At 44.0% G+C, this 22,214-nt stretch overlaps 1 protein-coding gene and 1 long non-coding RNA gene across 2 annotated transcripts in view; both read left to right on the top strand.

Annotated features, from left to right (window-relative positions):
- The window catches only part of LOC146521917 (insulin receptor substrate 1-B), a 51,353-nt gene extending 32,652 nt beyond the window's left edge, over positions 1–18,701 (top strand). Inside the window, exon 4 of the mRNA XM_085147676.1 lies at positions 16,823–18,701. Within this exon, the coding sequence (XP_085003802.1) occupies positions 16,823–16,830 (8 nt within the window). The 3' untranslated portion in view covers positions 16,831–18,701. The remainder of the gene's footprint in view (positions 1–16,822) is intronic.
- On the top strand, positions 194–16,377 carry LOC146521918 (uncharacterized). The gene is made up of 2 exons (XR_014871804.1): positions 194–987; positions 1,040–16,377. It is a non-coding gene; the product is annotated as an uncharacterized LOC146521918 (long non-coding RNA).
- Positions 18,702–22,214: the final 3,513 nt, after the last annotated feature.

Below are 22,214 nucleotides of genomic sequence, written 5' to 3'. Positions count from 1 at the left end.
GCTGGTCACAGTTCAGCGTTCGAGTGCGAGATGTTTCTAGTTTATGACGGCAAACACAGGAAACCCAGATGCAGTTGCTTCCTTTTTCCCTAAAGTTAGCAAACTGTGTTTTCGTTGAGAGGAAACTGGTATTATGCGTAGTGCTGCAGTTTGTTGCATTACACAAAGAAGAGTGTGGGCGGGGGGGGGGGGGGGGGGGTGTGGGGGGGGGGACGACTCATGGGTACACTACTGATTTGCTTGAGCACCATGAAAACAGTAGGAGGCATCTAATTATTCATAAAACCATATAAAAAGGGAAGGAAAATATGAGTTAAAAAAGTGAAAATGTAGTTTATCGTTGATAGCTGGAGCTTCTTATACTTGCCACACAAAACTGTGAAGTGCAAACAATGAATTGAGGATCTTGGTATGAGTTAAGCCAGCCTTTCAACATCATATAGGTTGCTCAACCCTGATTGCCTATAGTGGAGCCTATAGCCTTGAATTGCGTAATTGAGTTCAACGAACTCTGTTCAGTAAGGAAACCAAGCCGCCAAGGGGCTCGGTCTCTGATGTCACCTCAGAGAAACGATATTTCCCAGTGTTAACATATGGCTGTACCCCCCAGCTGTTCCCCTTACACACACAAACGTACACTTCCTCCAACTGCGACGGTGCAGGAAGATGAAGTAAACTCCACACACAGGCTCCCGAGCTGATCTTTAAAGTTTTCTTTATGGTAACAGCAAGGAGGAACAAACAGTACTTCGACCTGCCTTATGTAACTCCTCGGTGCAGACCGAGTGAAGGAGCAGATTTGTTTGCTTATCGCTGCCATTATTGGCTTGAGAGCGGTCGTTAACCTTTAGAGAGCAGCCTCACCTCGACGTCACCTCGTCGTCAGCACCATAACCGGGCCTCGGTGGTAGAACTAACAGCTTCCTGTGCTTTGCAGGGTTTTTTTCCCATTAAATTGCCCAAATTACTGCCGGGAACAGAACGTGTGTGTGTGTGTGTGTGTGTGTGTGTGTGTGTGTGTGTGTGTGTGTGTGTGTAGGTGTGTGTGTGTGTGTGTGTGTGTGTGTGTGTGTGTGGAGGCAGTTAAGCATATGGGTTCTCTGACTGTAGTTAAGTTTATTCTTTTCATTTGAAGTCAAGTTTTGCCTTGTTGTGAACCTGAACCCTCAACTCACTCAATCAAAAGCTGATTAATTGACATATGTTCAGGATGTATTAGAGGTTCTGGGTCTTTTGTCTTGTAACTTTGAAAATGTGCCTTTTTAGCATGTGGTTAAACACATCACACACTATATCTTACTGCCAGCAACCCGTTAAAAAGGAAGCATTCAGGATGCTGAAGCATTGATAAACGCATGTGCATTCCAATCATTGCATGTTGGATCGTGAAAACAAAAGTTCCTCTGAGGCCAAGGGGTACTATTACTAGAGAGTCATACATCCTTTAGTGGTATGCAGCTAAATCTAAAGGTTGACAAGCCGACTGTGACTTGTCACACTGGTAATTAAGCAGGTTTAGTGAACTGTCAGTTGTTAACTTAAGTAAAATAGTATTTATTTGCTTTTTATCTTAAATAATTGGTGTTAAAATATTAGTATTTTTTTTAGAAAACGTCTCAACGCCAATATAAAGCATTAAAACCATATACATTGTACAATGTAGATCCTTCTTGCCAGAGCAGCTCTGACCTTTTGGGACATTTTAAATTGGGAGTGGATCCTTTGGGTCCCATGATTTGTAGGGTGAGGCCTCCGAGGATTCTTTCTGTCGTCACCCTGTGAGACCTGCAGTCACTGATACCATCATCACAGCAGCTACATGGTTACGCTGAGCTCTAATTTACCCACGCACCCAGACGCTTCCTTGTTGCAGGTGTTGGTTATATGTGGAGGTGATGATGTTGTACTATAGTAAGGCAGATTATATTTAGCATGAATCTAATATTAATAATATTAATTTGTTTTAGTAATAATACAAATTTATTGCATTAATGGTCTTGCTTAGCAGGCTTATCTGACCATAATCAGTCCCTGAGGTCATCGTCCACCAGCTGGGCAAACTGCGCTTGTTTAGGCACATCTCACTGCTGCTCAATCAGATTGTGAACTGGGAGGTTTGGGTCTGAGTCGACCCCCTGACCTCTTTCTTGTGTTCCTCAGACCATGCTTGAGTGATTGTTGCAATGTGACAGGACATGCAATGAGTTATGTGCATGCAGCAACCTGTAAGTGGGTGATGCGGGTGAAAGTGACGGTCAGTATTTGGTTCATTGGTGTATCTCTGGAGACAGTCTTGGATAGTTAAAAAGAAGGAAACTGCACGGGGATTAAAGGCCGGTATGTTGGCTGCTTTGCGTGACTTTAAGGCAGCACGCTCGTGTCTCGAGACGTGCACGATGCTCAGAAATGACACCAAAAACTGCAGCTTGCACTGTCGGATGCGACATTGGTTTCACTGCTTGGCGCCGTCCCAACAGTGGGTGAACGGCGAGCATTACAGCACCATAACACTGAATCGGCGACAGATGATGCAAATGGTGAGCTCTAGAGTGGAATCAGGTGGGTGGATGACATTGGAGAAGTTTTATAAAATATGTTAAGGCTTCATCACTGGTTGCATTCAGTTATCATTCACATCGAGCTTCCATCAAAGCCCAAATTATTAGTGTCGTTGGGATGAAAATGCCACGTTCATTTGAGTTTAGTTAGCCTGAAGTCATGATGTTTGCCTGGATTTGTTTTCTTTCCATTCAAGCGGCATGTGCCGTGTGCCCTTTGGTGTGCCAGATTTAAATTATGTGGAAACCGCACCCATCCGGCACAAGCTGGCACTGCATCAGTTGGTATTTGGCATTTGAGATTTCGGATCGTCTCCACACATGCTGATACCTCTCCACGGTGTTTGGATTCAAGCCTTGTAAATGCTCCTGCCTGTGTGCGTGTATGTGGGTTTGAGTGGTTCGTGAAACTTGAGTGCTTTTGTCTTGAAGACTGCTTCTGTCAGTCTGATAAAGACCATCTATGGAATCTACAATTAAACTGCGCACAGGCGCACAGACGCACACTCACACAGAGCTGTTAACACAATGTTCTTCCCCACCACGGGCGTCACAGCACCCAACCGGAGCAGTTAAAGCCTCGATTTGGCAGCGGAGAGGAAATGAAAGGCGCTTAACTCTCCTGTTTACTCATTAGTCATACCTGGCCGAGAACAAACAAGTGCACGTGGAAAGTGATGGATGTTGAGGAGAGAGGAGCGGATGGGGGTGGGAAGGAAGGGATGTGCGCAGTGTTTACTGTTGATGTTCTTGTTGAATTTCATTTGCCATTAATGAAACTGTTTGTATTCATTACCAGTTGTCAGCCAGGAGAGCCGAAAGAAACATGACGCAAGCTTTTTCGCCCCCTTTACACGTGTGCGTCGTACATGGCTGGTCGACGATGTCTACTGATGTGTAAAGCACGCTCGTCATCAGCGATTGTGTATGCTCGCTGTGAGCTGATGACGCTGATGGCTTTTCTTTTTTCCTTTTTTGGGGCGGGGGGAGTTAGGCAGAATATGAATGTGAATCACCACCAACTGTCCAAAACAAGACAGGGACACACACACAGAGGTGGTGGTCGGCCATGCGTCATGACCGCAGCTCATTCACATAACATGAGGGCTGAATATCCACGGCAATCTTACTTTGTACAGGTGTGAGGGAGTGTAGCTCTAAGTCATAGAAATGCAAACATACCTTCCATTGATTGAAACACCTGCTTCATTGTGGCAAAAATGAGGCGTCTACTGAGGTTAGATTCTTTAACATGATCACTCGTCTTCTATTTATTCATCAAATAAGGAACTTTAAATAGAAACCGCAGACACGAGTGTTACCAACACCTCAAAGTAGCCAGTCCCCTCTGACAGCATCATTAAAATGTCAGTTATCTATTAAGTCGACATTCACATCAACCGTAGATCAGGGTAATCCTTCAGCACAGCGTCGATCCCAGAAACCCAAAGTCTGTCAGCCCAGCGGCTCATGGTAGGGACAATTGGAAGGGAAGCGTAAATCCACTTTGAACATGGGAATTTGGGAATTGGGGAGCAGGTAATAAGAAGCTACTCCCTGCATCAGCTAGGATTAAACAATCACCGTATCCCAAAAGGTTGATTCTGTTCATCTGGATGTAGCCTTTTCAGAGGGAGGATCGTTTCATCACTTATCCAAGTGACTTCTAAGTGCACAATAACTAAAACCCACTGAATGGTAGGGTGGGCTGGTTTCAGTCATTGTGCAAATGTACTGTTTATAAGACTGGGGAAATGGGCAGTCAGCTGACACTGAAGAAGTCACTTGGATGAGTGACGAAACATTTCTCCCACTGAAAACGCTACGTCCAGATGAACAGAATCAACCTTTTGGGATCTACTTACCTGGATGATTGAGCATCATCGTGTCCTTTGTGTGGCTGACTGGTAAGAACAGTATATTTGTTGGACTGTGACTCCCAGCATGCATCTGCCAGTGACCACTGCAAACTTTAAAAGGACTTTTTAAGTGTTGATTTCAGTGCATGGTAAACAATGAGGAGGTGGAAGGCGGCTGGAGGTCGAGCGGGTGTTTTTTCTTGCACGTGTCAGTAATGTTGTTGTTTTTTATGCTTGTCAGAAGTCAAACAAAATCCCATCAATCCCCGAGGCAGTGCTCCATGTTGGTTGAATTTACATACTCAGAACTGGACATTCAAACAAGCTCCGTGAATGCAGTGCACTGTGTAGTACATTGTATATAAATAGTAAAAACACAGCCGTGTCTCTTATTTTTATTTATGTATTTTTTATGAACTGTGTTTCTTATCCAGTTAGTGGCCATAATAATGGGCCAGGCCAGCCGCCACAGCTGCATGGCTGCCCAACTCTCCAAAACACACACAGACATATAATCACATACTCATTTCATACTCCTGCTCCAGCTCATTGCAGCTAATTGAGTCAGAGCTTACTCCAACTCCTGTTATTGTGTCACTCGTATCCATGTCAACGTTTCGCTCGCTCCTCTCTAGCCCCTCTCCTTTTCTTGTTTCAACCTGTGTGCAACCGTCCAAACACAGCACGCATGTGAAGCGACTGGTGCAGTGGATTTGCATGTTTGACCTCAGGAAAGCGTTTTGCAAACCAAGCTGGTGTGATTGGAGTGGTCTGTAGGAACTTGTGGCTTAATTTTGAGCCGCGCACGAGTCCTGTCATTTCTGCCGTCAATCAAATTTGGCAAAAACTGCCAGCGTTTGACTTGCATGAATTGACTACTTTGGTTGCCTCGCAAGCCAGCAAACGAGTGCCCAAACATATTATCACCTTATAACTTTCTTTAAGGCTAATTTGTTAGCATGCGGTTGCTCATTTACAGATCCAGCAGACACAGAGTGACATTCACTTCGGTACAAGTCCTTTTAATTCTGTTTTGATCTCCAGTCCTTAGCAAGTGCAGGAAATGGCTTGGGATGAGTGTAGCTCATGCTGAGGAGGTGCTTCGAACTATAATGGGGAGCAGTTAGGGTAGAAGGAGAGGAGGCGTTTCCTCTTGTGGAGATGAGGCGATGGCAAGTGTCAGTAGTGGAGAGTCCAGAAGGTTCTTAGATAAATATTTGCTGTGCATGTTGGCCAAGTCTGCTGTCTACCCACAGTCAGTCACACACACACACACACACACACACACACACACACACACACACACACACACACACACACACACACACGCTCTCACGTGCATGCCTGCACATTCGATCACACTCGTCCTCGGTGTTTGCACACGCATATATATGCAGTCACACAGAGCTGCACTTCTTTCAATAAAGCTGCACATAGTAACTTAAACCCAGCAGAGCTGTTGCCGTATGAAGCGGCAGAGGCGTCTCTATTAATAATTACACAATTCATCATCAGATTGGAGCAGAGGCCAGGAGCTGTCATGAACACACACAGAGACACACGGAGGCACTGTGAAACACAGATTGGCATCAGTTTCCAAACACACGGGACACGATTTCCAAACTGAACTCCAGATTCCACACCGTCAGCCCCTTTTTTGTCATTTTAATGATCCAAAGGTTCATGAGTTCTTCTCTGGGTCCTCTGTCACAGCAGAGCTCTCCTATCTTTCATCAGGTGATGAAGACCTATAGAGGAACTGACCGAGATGGCACCGGGACGTGAAGGTTTTAATTGAGAGTCATCTCAACTATAGCAAACCTTTCTTTCTTTATTGTTTATACAATCTTTTTTTTTTTTACAACATTTTTTCAATTAATAATAACTCAAGCCAGCTGCAATAGAAGAGTCAGTATATCTTGAGGGTGGAACATTTTGTAAATACCACACTGACGTGTTGGCACCTGAGCTGATATGGCAAATTTATTAGGAAAAGGCCACTGTTTATTAAAAATAAAAGCAGGCACAGCCTGCAGCAGCTAAGTGGTTACACGGATTATAAAACATTAAAGTTGCAGAATGGAAAACCAAAAAAATTAGCTTCTGTACTTACTCCTGTAACAACAGGAAAGTGGGGCTACAGTTTTACACAGGCTCAACAGAACTGGACAACAGAAGATTGGAGAAACGATGCCCGGTCTGAGTCTTGATTTCTGCTGCGACATTCAGATGATGGTATCCAAATTTAGTGCAAAACGACATGAAAGCATGGATCCATCCTGCCTTGTATCAATGGTTCAGGCTGCTGGTGGTGTGATGGTATGGGGGATATTTTCTTGGCAAACTTTGTGTCCCTTAGTAACACCTGACCATCATTTAAGCACCACAGCCGGCCTGAGTATTGTTGCAGAGTATGCATGTCAACATGGACCAAAATCTCTAAAGATGTGTCCAGCACCTTGTTGAATCTTTGACATAAAGGATTAAAGACCTGAGTAAAGTGGCCGCTGAGAGTATTCTTGTTAATGCATTTCCCTATATTTCTGCTCCAGATGCACATGTGGGCTGTGGCATGAACATTATCACGTTCGTGTTTGCAGCACTTTTGGTTCAACTACCAGCCTTAGTCGGCTTTACAATGAATTTCTTGATCCAGATTGGTGTTGGTGTGATGTGAAGACTAATAAAGAAGATTCCCTTCCTTTTACATCTTCTTCACTGATGTGCCAAAAAAACACTTTGGCTGAATTTTGCTGTTCTGTCACAGCGAAGCAAGAAAAGACACAAATGTCTCAGCAGCAGCTCGGCGGCTTTACTTCAAGATGGTGCAACAGCTTCTTGTGTTTCACTTCGTTTGTCCGTCCACATCGGAGAACCGGAGCAAGCTGTTCGCTGGCATTCTGGGAAAGGCCTTACTCAGAAGAGAGGATCCCACCTGCTCATGTTATCACTCAGTATATCACTTCACTCAGGATGCCACCATCATGTGTGTGTATACGTGTGTGTGTGTCAATGCTCAGTGGGGCCATCGGCATTAGCAGAAAGTGGCAGAACTGGTGGAGCGGCACGACACAAAGACGGAGAGAAATCGCCGGTCTGAATCAGCAGACAGTGACTGTGTGTGTGTGTATGTGTGTGAGTGAGAGTGGGAGAATGAATGAGATAACGTCCACAAAAACCCTTTGGTCCCGTTGGCTTTAGCTGTGTCTGCGCTCCCCAGGGACAGGACGTCCCATGTCAGATTTCACTACGGTTGCCAGTTTCTGTTAAACAGTTTAAACGCTGCATTTGGAGCAACGGCAGGAAGCTTCTGCTCAAACTGGGTTCGAGTTTCTCTGCAGTGGTTGTTTTATCTTTCTATTTTTTTTTAAAGTCACTCATTTCAACAGTTAGGAAAATCCTCGGATGCCCTGAGGGGAATCTGACGTTTGGACCTACAGTGGGATCATCTGGTTACAACACACTGATGTCTGCAACATGAGCTGTTTGGAAAAATTAATACACTTTTTTAAAAGTTGGTCAAAGGTTAAGAAGCAACTCGCACAGGCCCGGACTGGTTTGTTGTTGCAATAAAAAGACTAATTGTGACCTTTGATGGTTATTTCTATTTATGGGTAAACTACACGGAGGCAGCGTCTTTTTGTGTCTTCATACACCACTCTGCGTTTAGTCATTAGTTATTATTATTCTCTGGCTCTCGTCCACAGTGGGTCTTTTTTGTTGTCTCCCTCCCATCACCACCATCCAGTCTTGACTTCCCCTCCCTGAGCCTGGTTCTACCAGAGGTTTCTTCCTTTTAAAAGGGAGTTTGTCCTTCCCACTGTCGCCAGATGCATGCTCAGAGATTGTTGTTTGATCGTTGGGGTTTTCTCTGTATTATTATAGGGTCTTCATCTTACAATATAGGGGGCCTTGAGGCGACTGTTGTGATTTTGTGCTGTGTAAATGAAATTGAATTGAAATTTTTTGAGTATTTGTTTACTAATTAACAGCAAACGATCTCCCTACAGTTGTCCAGAGGTCAAGATAACATGGTTAGATGCAATTTTTCTGTCCAAACCCAGCAATAATCAATGTATAATGACTTGAAATAGGCAAAAAGTGGCACAGTGGTTAGCACCATCACTTCACAGAAAGATGGGCCCAGGTTTGAATCCCCTCACCTCCCCATGATTGCTGGGATAGACTTTAGATGCACTGTGACCCTGTGATGGATGGATGGCCCGAGAAAAAGTGTCTCAAACTTAAATGACAGAAGCGTAAGCAGATGTGTCCAGTTCTTAGTGACTGACTTGTCTTTACTGCTCTGGTGCTGAGATACAAGATGCATTTAATAAGACGGTGTTGTATTTTTTTCTTCCTTAATGGCTGTTTTAGCTTTTTGGCGTTGTCCATTCATTGCAGGAGTTGCTGTTATTTTCTCTCTCTTTATACTTTATTAACGTCTGGGTTTCTGCAGAGGAACACTGAGCGTTTAGATCAGGAAGAAAGCAGCCAGTAATCAGCTTTACTTGTTGACACTGATTTTCTATGAAAAGGTTTAAGCCACCCTGACACTTGTGTATTCTCACTAAAGTGTTTGGGCTGTACATTTGCAGCTACTGACTCTGTAGACCTGATTTCCTCAGGCATCTCCTTCCTTGGTTTTTGGGCTGTGAATGCTGACACGGGCTAAAAGATCAGGGAGGTCGTACACCAGGGCAGAGGCTATGAAGAGCTTTAAAAGTCAGAAGTGAGATCTCAAAATTCAGAATCGTACAGGGAACGGGTTTAAGGTGTGATCTCGAGGCTGAGTGCAAAGTTCAGAAGCTCACTTTTGTTTGTTTGAGGCAGGTGTTGAAATAGTGAAGGTGTGACGTGATGAAACAGAAGATTTTTTCCCAGTATATTTCTCAGGTGATGAGAAAGCTGTAGTGTGCAAAGTCCAGCATGTTGGCCTGGCGGCATAACAAACTACTTGTTCGGATATTGTTCAAGGATGAGCTAAAAATACTCGGATGCGAAGCGGCACATGGGACAGGACGGTGGATGTTCTTCTCCCCCCTGACTCTGCAGTGCTGCTCTGTCTCTGTCCATCTCTTCCTGTCCCCACACATTCCTGCGCTGTAACACGCCCACTCAGGCTTTCCCACTGTGCTGCTGCATAATGGAAAGTCTCTGGAGCCTTATACAGGCCTGTCTCTGAACCTCACAAAATATAGGAACAAATTACCACCTTTAATAAGCATTTAGCTTTTAATACCATTTAAAGAGTGCTATAGCTTTTCGCACTAATCTCATAACCTTTTGTGTGTGTATTTGTGTGTCTGTGTGTGTTTTGCGGGTGTTATTTTCAATATAATCTTTGCAACTTTACACCCTCCTCCCCCCGCACGCGTCATGTTATGTGTATATATACCTTACCCTCTCGCACACCTGGTTAAATAGCTACAGGAGCTATGCTACGAGCTGCTGGAGGCGTGATTGACGGCGGCAGAGCTACAGAAGGGGCAGGCGTGAAAATGCAATAAGCGCACACATCAACTTGTCTTTCAGCACCACGCAGTCTGCTCGCCGCTGTCAGCTGCACAGATGTAACGCATGGAAATTTACAGCTGAGCATAAAAGGAAAACGTTGTGTTCAAATGAAGAGATGTCGTCAGGTGATAAAAAGCTTTGATTAAAGATGGATGGTTAGCGCCTTAATTCTCATTATTTTAAAGGTGGTTAAGCATCGCGTGGAGGTGCTCGCTCTGGAGCATGCCGATTTCAAATACTCGTGTTTTGGTGAACACGAGATGCTGTCTGAGTCCCAGAAGAGTTTTTCCCAGGAAAACATTCCCACTCTGTTTGTACCGAACAGCATGTGCAGAAAATGTAACATTTTGTGCTGTAAGTCAATCAGCCACAACATTGAAACCATTTAATGGGGATGTTACTTAAAACTCCTACATGAGCGTTTTTGCGGGCCACGTGCAACCGCCTCATAAACAGCAGCAACTTCCCCATTGGGATAAGCCCCCCCCCCCCCCCCCCTCTTCTTCTGCACTGCAAAAAATGCAGCAGAACAGCTTCACAAAAACCATAAATTTCTCAAGGAATTGCTCAGGGCGCCACACTCTCCTAGCTAGGGCCACTCCTAAAGAGAGTTTTAATGATGTGTCATAAATCTTGACAATCTTATTGTACTCACCTGACTTCTAATTACTGACTTTATGCAGACTATTAAATACGATGGGGACGGGCTTGAGATCTGATTCTGGATGTAACCAGGAGATAAAGAATTATTTTGCCTTTCTACAAATCTCTTCAACCTGTTTTCTGGTTGTTGGTAACAGCTCAAAGGATTCAGTCAAAAAACGGTGTGAGTACTCCACCCGAAATATCTGTCGACTGTTTCCTGTAGACTCCGAAACCGGCTGTGCACATGTCTGTCACATGTGTGATTCAAACACTACTTTACACTAGTGTTTGAATTACTCTTTGATGTTTAACTCAGCTACTTGTTCTTTACCTGAACAGCTCTCATATATTGTGTGTCCTCATATGGGTACTTTGTATTTTGCCTTGTCGGCACCATTTACCTGTACAGTGGTGACTTTATTGTCTTTTGCTGTAAAATAAACCCCATTTCAAGACATACTTTTAAAAAAGGATTAGTTTCTGTTCAAAGATGCTTAGTTTTTATACTTATCAGGTCTAAGGGATTCCAAATATCTCAGAAAACTGAAATATACAAGAGCTCAGTTCAGATGAGGTTAAAATGTGGCTGTTTGAAACCGGTTTTCACGCTTTTGCATTTTCTCGTTTTGACTTCAGGAAGGAGGAAATTAGTGTTCTTAGTGTATGGAGGCCCAAAAATGCCAGAATAACAAGTTATTGAACAAAACAATTAGTATTAGGATTTAAATCAAATGAAACATTTGGAAAAAAATCTAGCCAATAATTTTTAATTGATTTTAAGAAATGACAAAAACTGACAGCGGAAGAAATGAGCTTTTTCCAAAGGATGGCTGGCATCTACCTTGGAGGAGGGGTGAGGAGCTCAGCCATCTGAGAGGGGTTTGGAGTAGAGGCACTGGAAACCTGGCCTGGCCAATGGTACAGTAATGTTTGGTTTGTGATTTTAATCAATTATTAGGTGGTTGCAAGGCATGTGATTAGATAAGAACCTGTAGCGGCCTAAAATATTTGGGTGTGCCAAGTTTGGTTGCTCAACTCCTGATTGAACAAGGAGTTCAAGGACAGACAGAACATTTGTTGCGACCGTGGCTCAGAGGGTTGGAAGCGCATCTGTAACCGGAAGGTCGCCGGTTTGATCCCCGTACTCTCTGTCCTGGTCTTGTGTCCTTGGGCAAGACACTTCACCTACCGCCTACTGGTGTTGGCCAGAGGGGCCGATGGCGCGATATGGCAGCCTCACTTCTGTCAGTCTGCCCCAGGGCAGCTGTGGCTACAACCGTAGCTTGCCTTCACCAGTGTGTGAATGTGAGAGTGAATGAATAGTGGCATTGTAAAGCGCTTTGGGTGCCTTGAAAAGCGCTATATAAATCCAATCCATTATTAATCCATTATTTGTGTATTGTAGTAAATGTTTTTGTTTCTGTATTTCTTTCTACATTTCTACTGTGTGTATTTTTTTATTTTCCAATTCAGGCACTGTTGGTCTTCCGTATAACTCTTTCTGTGCAAAAATGACCACAGTGTGCTTGCATTGAATGTTTAAAATGGTAACAGTAGTATCTTTAGCAGTTCTTGTAAGATGAGCTGGTTGCAGCTGCCACCCACTATGAAGAAGCCATTTTCAATTTTTTTATGTATTTATTTTTTTTCCCACACCCACCTCTGAAGCCCCCACAAGCCAAGCATTAGATGCTCAGAGGAAGATTTTGGGTGCAGTATTACTTTTACCAAACCGTCATCCACATGCGCGCCAAATTCATGACTAACAAATAAGTACGGTGAAATCAGACGCTGTGGTCAGAGTGCAAACATTAAATCCTTATAACTGACAGACTTTCTGGCGTCGCTGGAAGAAATAAAATGAGGTGACACGGGAGCTGTCCTGTCGGTTCAGCCTGCCAGTTTTCGTCTATCCGTGTATACGCAGCTGTCTTTGACGCTGGATCCCGGCTCATGTTGCGCCGTTTCGCCTCTTAGCTGCTCGCCTTGCCTGCAGGATAGATGATTTAATGGAATCAAGTATAATAACAGTGCAGAAGGATTTCGGGAGCTCAAGTCGCTGGCTTGAAAAATTGCATCCATCGTGGAAAAACCCTCAAGAGATTCTCTCATTTGAAAAGACGTTAATGATCTCCAGAAGAATATTATTGGCTTCTCGCAATGTGTAGGTCAAAGGTCTTGGCTTCTTGGCTACTTTTGGAGTGGGAAGGAATTTGCTGTCTTGCACAAAGAGATCGCAGCACGCTGGAGGCATTCAGTAAGAATAAATTTGTACATTTTCTGCTCTGCGACCTATGAGATGCTCACAGAAGGATGAGATGCAGTGATGAGCATTGATGCTTTCTGGTGACTTTTCATTCATCTGTTCCTGTGTGAAGTTCATAGATCCATATAGTGCACATGTGTCTTGCTCTCATGAAGACGGTGACACTGACACTGCTCTTTTTGTACAGTCTGTTTTTCAACCAGCGCCACTTTCCATTGATTGTAAACACATGATGGACTCTAGCGTGGGTCTGGCCAATTTCCTTTAGCATAAAATATGATTTAAACCAAACCAAGTGACCAGTGCACTCAGTGACTCACATCACGTTGCTGGGAGCAGCCTCCGTGTCTTGTGGGAGCCGGGGCGGCATGAAAATGACAGACTGACACAGTCGATTTACGACAGGAGAACAGGGTGGCTTTCAATTTTAGCCAGCCCTCGATTGAGACATCACATAGACCCAGACTCTCCTAATTACACACACACTTTCTGACACACAGGCGGCTAGAGAACAGTTATTGGCTAGAAACTGTACTCCGGAGGCAGATAGCCTTGTCTAACCTCTTGATTTAAACAGTCTGGGAGAGAAAAGGGGAAGAGAGCCACACACACTCACACAATCGCCACCGCGGTCATTATCCTATCGATTAGCCAACAGATGGAGAAACGATGCTAGGAAGTGGATGAGATCGATTAACACGTCCAAGGCGCAGGCACGGGGCAGCCTGGGAAAATAAGATATCTGATTAGTGTGACCAGGAGAGGAAGCACTTCACATGTTGCCGCGTATAAAAGGCTGTATGTGTAGACAGCTGTTTCACTTTTTTTTTTTCCTGTATAATTTGCCACGTCTGTGCAGAGGAAAGGTCGTTATTAAGTGAATGTCATCTGCGCAATTACAGCATCTCCCAGAGTTTGCATGTGTGTATCCATGGCAGAGCTGCAGCAGTAACAAGAGCGTGTAGCGACACCCTGCTCTGGATTCTCATGCCGAATAGCTCGGTTATGTTGCTGCTTTTCGAGCTGCTCTGCTCTGATTTAGGCCGTCACGGCTTGGCCGGCTGGCGGGCACCGTCTGTGCTGAGGCACGCTAAATATAGCTCACTGCACCAGGAAGAAGACAAGCTGGGGGGTAGACAGAGAGAGGGAGGGGGTGTAAATACAGAGTACCCTCAATTGCAATTAGAGAGTCAAGCAATGCTGGGATTTTTTTTTTTTTTTTTTTTTAATTTTAAGAAAAGAGACTGGGAACTCTCTCTGAGCCTGTCCTCTTTACTAGCTTTGTGCTTTGGTTATTTTGGCACTCGGCGGCTTGAGTGCCTTCAGTGTGAGTCACCACGTTTGACTGAACCAGTTTAGAGGGCACTTACTGACCTTTACGTCGTCATAATTGTGCTTCTAGTACAAGGTGCAGGAGCAGTGGTTCGCATCTTGCATTCATTGTTTATTTACAACACACAAGACCTTTAAAGCAGTTAGCCTGTACTCGGTCGTTATCTACTCCACAATACAACAACCTGACATCTGGTTTGAAGGTCCATACACACCACAGGAAAACTGAAATCTTGAAGGAATAACTGCACATCTAACCGAGTTATATGCGTCTAATGCAATCTATGTCAGACTGCACAACATCAGTCCGGAGGCCTGTCAGACAGCGCAGTGTTGAGTCAGCCAGTGTTTTCTGATTCTTTTCATCCTGCATTCTGACTGGTTGGTCCATTTTCTCCACTGAGGTTTCAGAAAACCCTCACAGAGTTTTAAGCCTTGAACCAAGCTAACCTGCTAAGAGGTGAATCGTGACCATAAAGAGATTGGATCTCCATCAAAAAATAACAAAAGAAGAAAAAGATGAGATTGTGTACAGAAATACTTTTGACAGTGGGGGAACTACTTATCCTTGACCTGTATCCGCAGTGGAAGCTGTTCAAATAATAATAATAATAATAATAATAAATTTTATTTGAGGGCGCCTTTCAAAAACCCAAGGTCACCTTACAAAAGAACAAAATTAATAAAAGAAGCAATAGTCATAAAATACATACAATAAGTTAAAATTGCAGTGTGCAAACTTGCACATCACTTTGCATCTTAAGGCCGGTCACATACTGATAATCCAGGCTCCAGTTGCCTAGGTAACACAAGTTACCTGTTTACTTCCAGGTCACATGTCAATTATATTTTTTACTCTCATTGGTAGTTACTTCAGCTACTCTCCTTTAAGTTGAGCAAAGCTTGTCTTTGTTCCCGTGTCAGGGGCAGCTATGTCATTTGAAGTTGCAAAAACTCATTCAGTTTCTATCGTCTCCAGGCCACCACATCACTGCAAATTGCTAACTAAAGATCCAGCTTTAATTGTCATTTGAACGATTACTATCTTAAAACTTTATTCAGCTTAAATATTTCAGATGCAACATACAAATCTGAGGCCATGGTCCTCAGCCGGAAAAGGGTGGAGTACTCACTCCCGGTCAGGGACGAGTTCCTGCCCCAACTGGAGGAGTTTAAGCATCTTGGGGTCTTGTTCACGAGTGATGGGAAAGGGGAGCGGAAGATCAACAGACGGATTGGTTCTATGGCTGCATGATGCGGATGCTGTACCGGTCCGTCGTGGCGAAGAGAGAGCTTGAGCGTAAAAGCGAACCTCTCAATTTACCAGTCAATCTGCGTCCCTACCCTCACCTATCGTCACAAGCTTTGGGTAGTGACTGAAAGAGCGAGATCGCAGATACCAGCGGCAGAAATGGGCTTCCTCCGAAGGGTGGCTGACGTCTCCCTTAGAGATAGGTTGAGGAGTTTGGCCATCCGTGAGGGGCTCGGAGTAGAGCCGCTGCTCCGCCACACCAAAAGGAGCCAGCTGAGGTGGTTCTGGCATTTGATAAGGATGACTCCTGGGCGAGGTGTACTGGGTATGCCCCTCCGGGAGGAGGCCCCTGGGGCAGACGCAGGACACGCCCCCCCTAACAGATCACAAAAGTGACTAGTAGCACAAATAAAACACAAATCTTAGTTAACACAAGCAGAATAAACCACTAAATCTCATTACTCAATGAGCAGCTCTTCGCTAGCTTATATACTGCTGGGTGGCTGATCGCTGAATGAAGCCACCCGTGCATTGGCTCCTAAAGGAGAAATGAGTGGCATCTGAGTGCCTGGATGACATAAGACACACCCACACAATACACAGACCTGCTAGAGCTGTAGTGTTCCTGATACGTGGCGTCAGTGCTAAGCGCTGTGGTGCCATTCTTCTTGAGCCGTATACCAATTTCTTTTGCACCAGTGGTACCATTTGTAGTAGTGGGTGGATGGAGGGTGCAGACTCCCCCTTGTATAAAAACAATTTTAGCTCACTTCTGCACTGCAATCATCGCTGTACACTGCCTACTAAAGCTGTGACCAGGGTAACCTAACATGACACGGCACAGAGGACCCAAGACTGACAGATGGCTCTGGATGTCATGTGATTCTGCTGCTGTCTCTACTGTGGAGCAGAATTATGCAGCTAATCCTTCCAACGGTGCAAAAAGAAGCCATGACTAATTTTCAGACTTGACATTTTGAATAACTGCAGCAGTGACATTTTCCCACATACCTGTGTGCTCACATGTGGGGCATGTGCTCAGGAAAATGCAACATGGGATCTAGAACTCTGTTTTCCCAAGTACGGGCTTGTGCGCACACACACACTCACACACACAGTTGCCTGTAGCCATAGGTGTCCTCACTTTCTCCCTCCCTGCTGTTCCCTTTATCTCCTTCCTGTCTGAGTCGTTCTTCCAGCCCGTTTAGCCGCACTACGTATTCAAGTTGTTAGTTTTATGGTCAGCGTGTTCCAGAACTGATATCACACATTACATATTAACCAGATAAGGAGGAGACACTTTGTTTACATAACATTTCTTTCATCTTCTTCATACCTGAGGTGTGTTTATACGATTTGTAATCAAACCTCTCTTCTCTGGCTTTTCTTCTAGAGTGCTGATGTCGGTGAATCGTCCCTGGGGAAAACAAAGGCTCCGCCTCTTCATTTTGTGGCAACCTATCGCAACGAGAGAGCAGCTGGATCGGACATGGTCCTCAAGCACTTTGTCAGAGACTGATGGAAAACTTCTTTTCTTTTTTTTTTCCTCTTCGCTTTCATCTAGTTGGTTGTGGAAACCAACAGGGATGTGTGCCAAATGACATTCTTAAAAAGCTATTTGCTGCTCTCATTCCTTGAGTGAAACCCGTCAGAGGAGGGTACAAAAATGGAGAACAGTGTTTTCTTTTTTCTTTTCTTTTTTTTCCTAATTGGAAGAGCTCCAATTATAAAGAATACAACGGTTGATGAAAAAGAAAAATGTGTGGAATTGTACATCTGCTCAAAAAGTGCCTCATTTTCAGATTGTAGCCATTTTCCAGAGAACTTCAGTGAAGCTTTGTGGGGTGTTTTTTGTTGTTTTTCTTTCCAAGCTTGATTTAATGTAGTTATAAAAACAAAAGTGGGGAGCACTGGTGTGAACTTTTACTGCATTCTTGTCATAAAGTATGGAAGGTTTGAAGGTTTGCTGTGTGCACAGCGATCGTCAGCTTTGTGATTACAGAGTTGCTCGTATGTGGCTGAAAAACATTATAGACACTATGTCTTTAGGTTTCAGTTCATATTCTTTGATGTGAGTCTTCCAAGATGGGTAAAATCAAGAAAAACATGTTGACAGTCCTAACTGGAATGTTGAAATAAAATGAAGCGGGGGGGAGATTGTACACAATAAATCTGATATGACATGAACGCAGAAATTTCACTAAGTCCTCAGAGCCACAAGCCTAGAGACCAGTCGGCAACCTCCTGGCAACTTCTGGTTGCTAGGGAAAAAGTTAGTATTCCCCAGCGAATTGTTGCTAGAGGAAATCACTGCACCAAAAACTGCACCTTCTTGTCATTGCTGTGGTTGCAGGCAGGTTGCTGCAGTCACTTGTAGTTTGCAAGGAAGATGCAGACTTGTCTGCAAACACTCACCGCTTACTTTCCCGAGCAAACCAGAAGCAGAGAGTGTTCGCCTTCAAAGTAATTGTTGCAACCAACACATTTCAAAAGTTGCAACCTATTTTGAAGGCAAACAGTTCTCCATTTCCAATTTTTTCTTACAGTTTCACAGTTGCTTGGCGAAGAGATGGCAGGTGTTAGCGGACAAGTTGTGGTCTTCCGTGTAAGCAACAGGCAACAACAGCATTTATTCTTGCAACCTCTAGCAAGCAAAGCAATCACAATGTTTTTGATGCAGCAATAAAAACACCTTTTCGTGACCAATTTCAGAGTCGTGTAATGCCCATTTTTCCTTAGAAAACTGTGGTTGCAACAGGGTTACTAACTAGTCTCCAACCATTTGAGTATGGAGCTTTTGCAATTAGTTTCACAGCAACTGCCAGCAGCCTCTAGCAATGACTCGCAACTGGTTGAGGAATAAATATTTTAACCTAGCGACCAGTAGCTGCTAAATGGTCGCTAGCAAGCCACTAGGCTTGTCTGACTGAGACCTAAAGTACTAGCAATCTGCTAGCCTTCCTTTCTACTGTGAGAAATACTAGCATAGCTGCTGTTAGCGTACTGTTAAATATTATGTGTCGATTTTACTCTTCAAAATTCAAATTTTTCTGCTCCTGATATCTTCTTCACTGCATACTTTCGCTGTTCGGTGAGCCATAAGTATTGAGCGCACAGGTCTCAAACTAAAGACACTTGTAGCAGGGAGTACAGTAGCCTGCTAGCTAGTTAAAACCAGCTAGATCAGATTAACATATTAGCATTGTGCCAGGGCGTAAATTCGCCGTCCTGCTGACCACAGCTCAGGGTTAGACACCCCCCCCCCCCCCCCCCCCCCCCCCCCCTCCCCAAATATACTGCTAAGCAATCCCATTAGAGCTACTGGCTCCAGACACTTGTGTCTCACTTAATCCCCTTCATCTCAGGATGCTAAATAGCATACAGTGCACACAGCTGAGGACAGAGGCCCTATCAATAGCCATGCTGATGCTAGCTTTGTAGCCATCAGCACACTGCTTTTTAGCAGTTGAGCGGGGATCAGTTCTCATTTCATCGGTATGAAAAAAACTGCAGTTTGTTCACTTGGGTTTTTTTACACAGCACCAAACATTTTAAGAGGTGTTTTCACTTTGCTTTGGCCCCAAGTCCTTCTTTTCTGTCTAGGCTCTTGCGTCAATCTCTGCTATGCATTAGAACTTAAGTGCCTGTCTGCCCTATCTCTCTCTTAGCAACTAGCACTAATATAGATATCCTATCAGAGTATACTGACTATTTTTTGTGTCTTATTGTTTTTGGGTCTCTTTTGGCTGTACAGTTCTCATGAAATAACTTTTTGTGTTTGTGCGGTGTGGCAGCGATCTATCCGATGACTTGACTGATAGCCGTGGCTTTGAGCCCAGAAGCGTTGGACCTTAATGGAGGACTAAATCGCAGCAGTGCCAAAACACAAAAAAACGCGGCTGTTCTCCTCTGGTGACCTTGAGCTCTCAAGTCTGGACACATTGCTTTGTTTTTGTTTTGGGGGGGATGAAAACATGTTAAAAATGTAACCTTTTATGTTCTCCCTCCCCTGGTGTTTTCTTTAGCAGCGAGGGGAAAACTGTGACATATCTCACCTCGCCGTCTGCTCATTGTGAAGATTTGCGTATGCTTTAACCTTGAATTTGTGTGTGACTCTGACTGGAGGGTTTAAAAAAAATACAAGTGCACGAAGAGGAAGAAAAGGCCACCACACAGCAGCAAGAAGGAGAAAAATAATAAATAACTTAACGTCTAATTACACATGTATGTGTGTAGCTGCAAATTTTGACTCGCGTGTTTGCCCGCCTGCCTCGGGATGCTCGTGAACTTTTTCCCTCTGGTCACATGACTTTTGAGGTTGACAGCGTAACAATTGAGCTTTTTTGAGTGGTAGGAAACTGCGGGTAATAAAGGAAAGTCATTCAGAATTGAGAGGGGGGAAGAATACGAATGAAAAACAGACTCATGAACACATGAATCTCACGTGTTTACCCACTCCAGACTCGCAGGCAAACACGCGATAATGAGTAGAAATGCTTCTAATAGTATTTTTGGAGATGTTCTCATAGTGTAACTCAGCAGTTTTCAGTCAAAACGCAAATGCTTGATGGTACTTTGGAGTTTAGAAAGAGCGCACAAACACAGTTGCTTTCAATCCTGTCGTTATTATCCTGCCATTAAGAGTCCCCCATCCCTCAAGCTCTGAGCATCTGATGATTTTATTCTTTTTTTATTTTATTTTTGCTTCTTAATGAACGTTTTTACCATGTCAAACTGCCCGCAGCCTGGAAAACTTTGGCTGCCCGTGGCGACGTACTCGATTGTCACACCCACATATCATGAACTGAACTCCTTCTGGGAGACGCTCAGGCAGTTTTAAGGTCGGCTGTATGATTTCATTTATTGCATTGTTAGCGGTTGTAGACGTGTTTATTAAATGTGCAGGAAGGTGCTGCTGCTGCTGCTGTTCTGAATTGTATGTATTCCTCCTGTTCCCCCCGAGGGATGGTACTGAATGGGGAATATTGTGAGATTTGCCATTGATGTAGACAGTTTTACTTCTATTGCTTGAGGAAAAACAAAATCTGACTAGAAAGGATTAAAAAAAAGTCAAACAACAAAAGGACTAAAAGGACGTGTGGTTTCTTTTGTGACTGCTGCTGGGTTTTTGATTGATGTAATGGGGATGATTTGGTAAAACAGAAAAGAAAAAAAGAGACAGAAAAACAACGGAGCTACTGAGCTGCGACGCTTTAATTTACAGTCTGAAGCAAGTGTGAACATCTGCGAGAAATGCCACAGACGCAGACGGGCTCATGCGCCTCTAACACTTTGTGAGTCACACACGCTCGCTCGATGAGGCTGCGACCACAGCGCAGATGTCACACTGTTTTGTGGAAAGGAAAATGGCCTGGTCGTTTTTCAAAGGCGTCTTTCAGCTGCCTTAGTCACATTCGCCACTTCCATTGATAAGATCGTCGACTCCATTTTTTTGGCAGCTCTCCGGTGGAGTTAATCACTCGTCTGACCGGGAATTTAACCAACACCGTGTTCGTGGCCTCCTTCTGCCTCATTCAATGCGACCCTCTCACTCAGCACTTGGGTTTTATTAAATAAGCTTTCCTCGGCCCGATAAATCCGTGCTCCCGTGTGGGATCTTGTATCGTCTTCGTCCACAGATGGATGAGTAACTAAACCCAGCCCAGGTGTGATTGCGGGCTGGCAGAAGGAATTAATAGAAATGAGAGAGCGCAGAGACCAGACGTGCACCTGCACACGCTCTCACTTCCCTTTATGAATAAAAATTAAGGCTAGTTTAGACAACCACAAGCCTCCAAAGATTAAAATAAGGCACTAAAACCACACCTGAGGATACTGAAACCTACACTGCTGCTTTTTTTCCCCTGACACTTTAGTTCTCTTTGGCTCTAGTTCACTTTTTGTGTAAATGCGTCTTGGAAAATACAGCTGAAAACAGAAGTGTCACCCAACTGTGACAACTGTAGGCAAGACGAGTGAAACTCGGTGTTTGATTATGAAGAGCTAAAATTGTTTGATTACACGTTTAATATCAGAGATATTTTAATATAAGACAAAGAAGTGCAGTTTCAACAGTTTTTCTACATAATGCATGTGTAAAACTACAAAGAAAGTTCTGTTAGCTGATTTTTAAATTTTTGTTGATTGATGAAATTTTTTTATTTTTTGCCCAAATTTCTATAGTAGTAAAACAAACAAACCAATCATTGACTACTTTAGTGTAGTATAAATGGTGTGTGTGTGTGTTTGTGTGCGTTATTAGCAAGAAAAGCTGTAAAAATGGGCGATCGTGGCTCAAGAGTTGGCAGTTCATCTTGTAATCGGAAGGTTGCCGGTTCGAGCCCCGCCCCGGCTCGGACAGTCTTGGTCGTTGTGTGCTTGGCAAGACACTTCACCCGTTGCCTACTGGTGGTGGTCAGAGGGCCCGGTGGCGCCAGTGTCCGGCAGCCTCGCCTCTGTCAGTGCGCCCCAGGGTGGCTGTAGCTTGCCATCACCAGTGGGTGAATGACTGAATGTAGTGTAAAGCGCTTTGGGGTCCTTAGGGACTAAGTAAAGCGCTATACGAATACAGGCCATTTAAAAATGTAAAAATACAGTTAAAAGTCCCAAATTTATGCCCTCCTTCATATTTTTTTCATCCAGCATGCCGGCCTGATTCTGGCCTCGAGGCCTAACATTTGACACCCATACACAAATTTACACAAGGTGGAGCCAGGATAATGAATCCATAAACAAGATGTGTTCAGTGCATACACACATATTTACAAAATGAATGGTAAGAAAGT

The sequence above is a fragment of the Neolamprologus multifasciatus genome, chromosome 3, assembly GCF_963576455.1.
Source record: "Neolamprologus multifasciatus chromosome 3, fNeoMul1.2, whole genome shotgun sequence".
Taxonomy (NCBI): domain Eukaryota; kingdom Metazoa; phylum Chordata; class Actinopteri; order Cichliformes; family Cichlidae; genus Neolamprologus; species Neolamprologus multifasciatus.
Note: the sequence above shows the minus strand (reverse complement) of the source record. Positions and strands in the feature narration are given on the sequence as shown.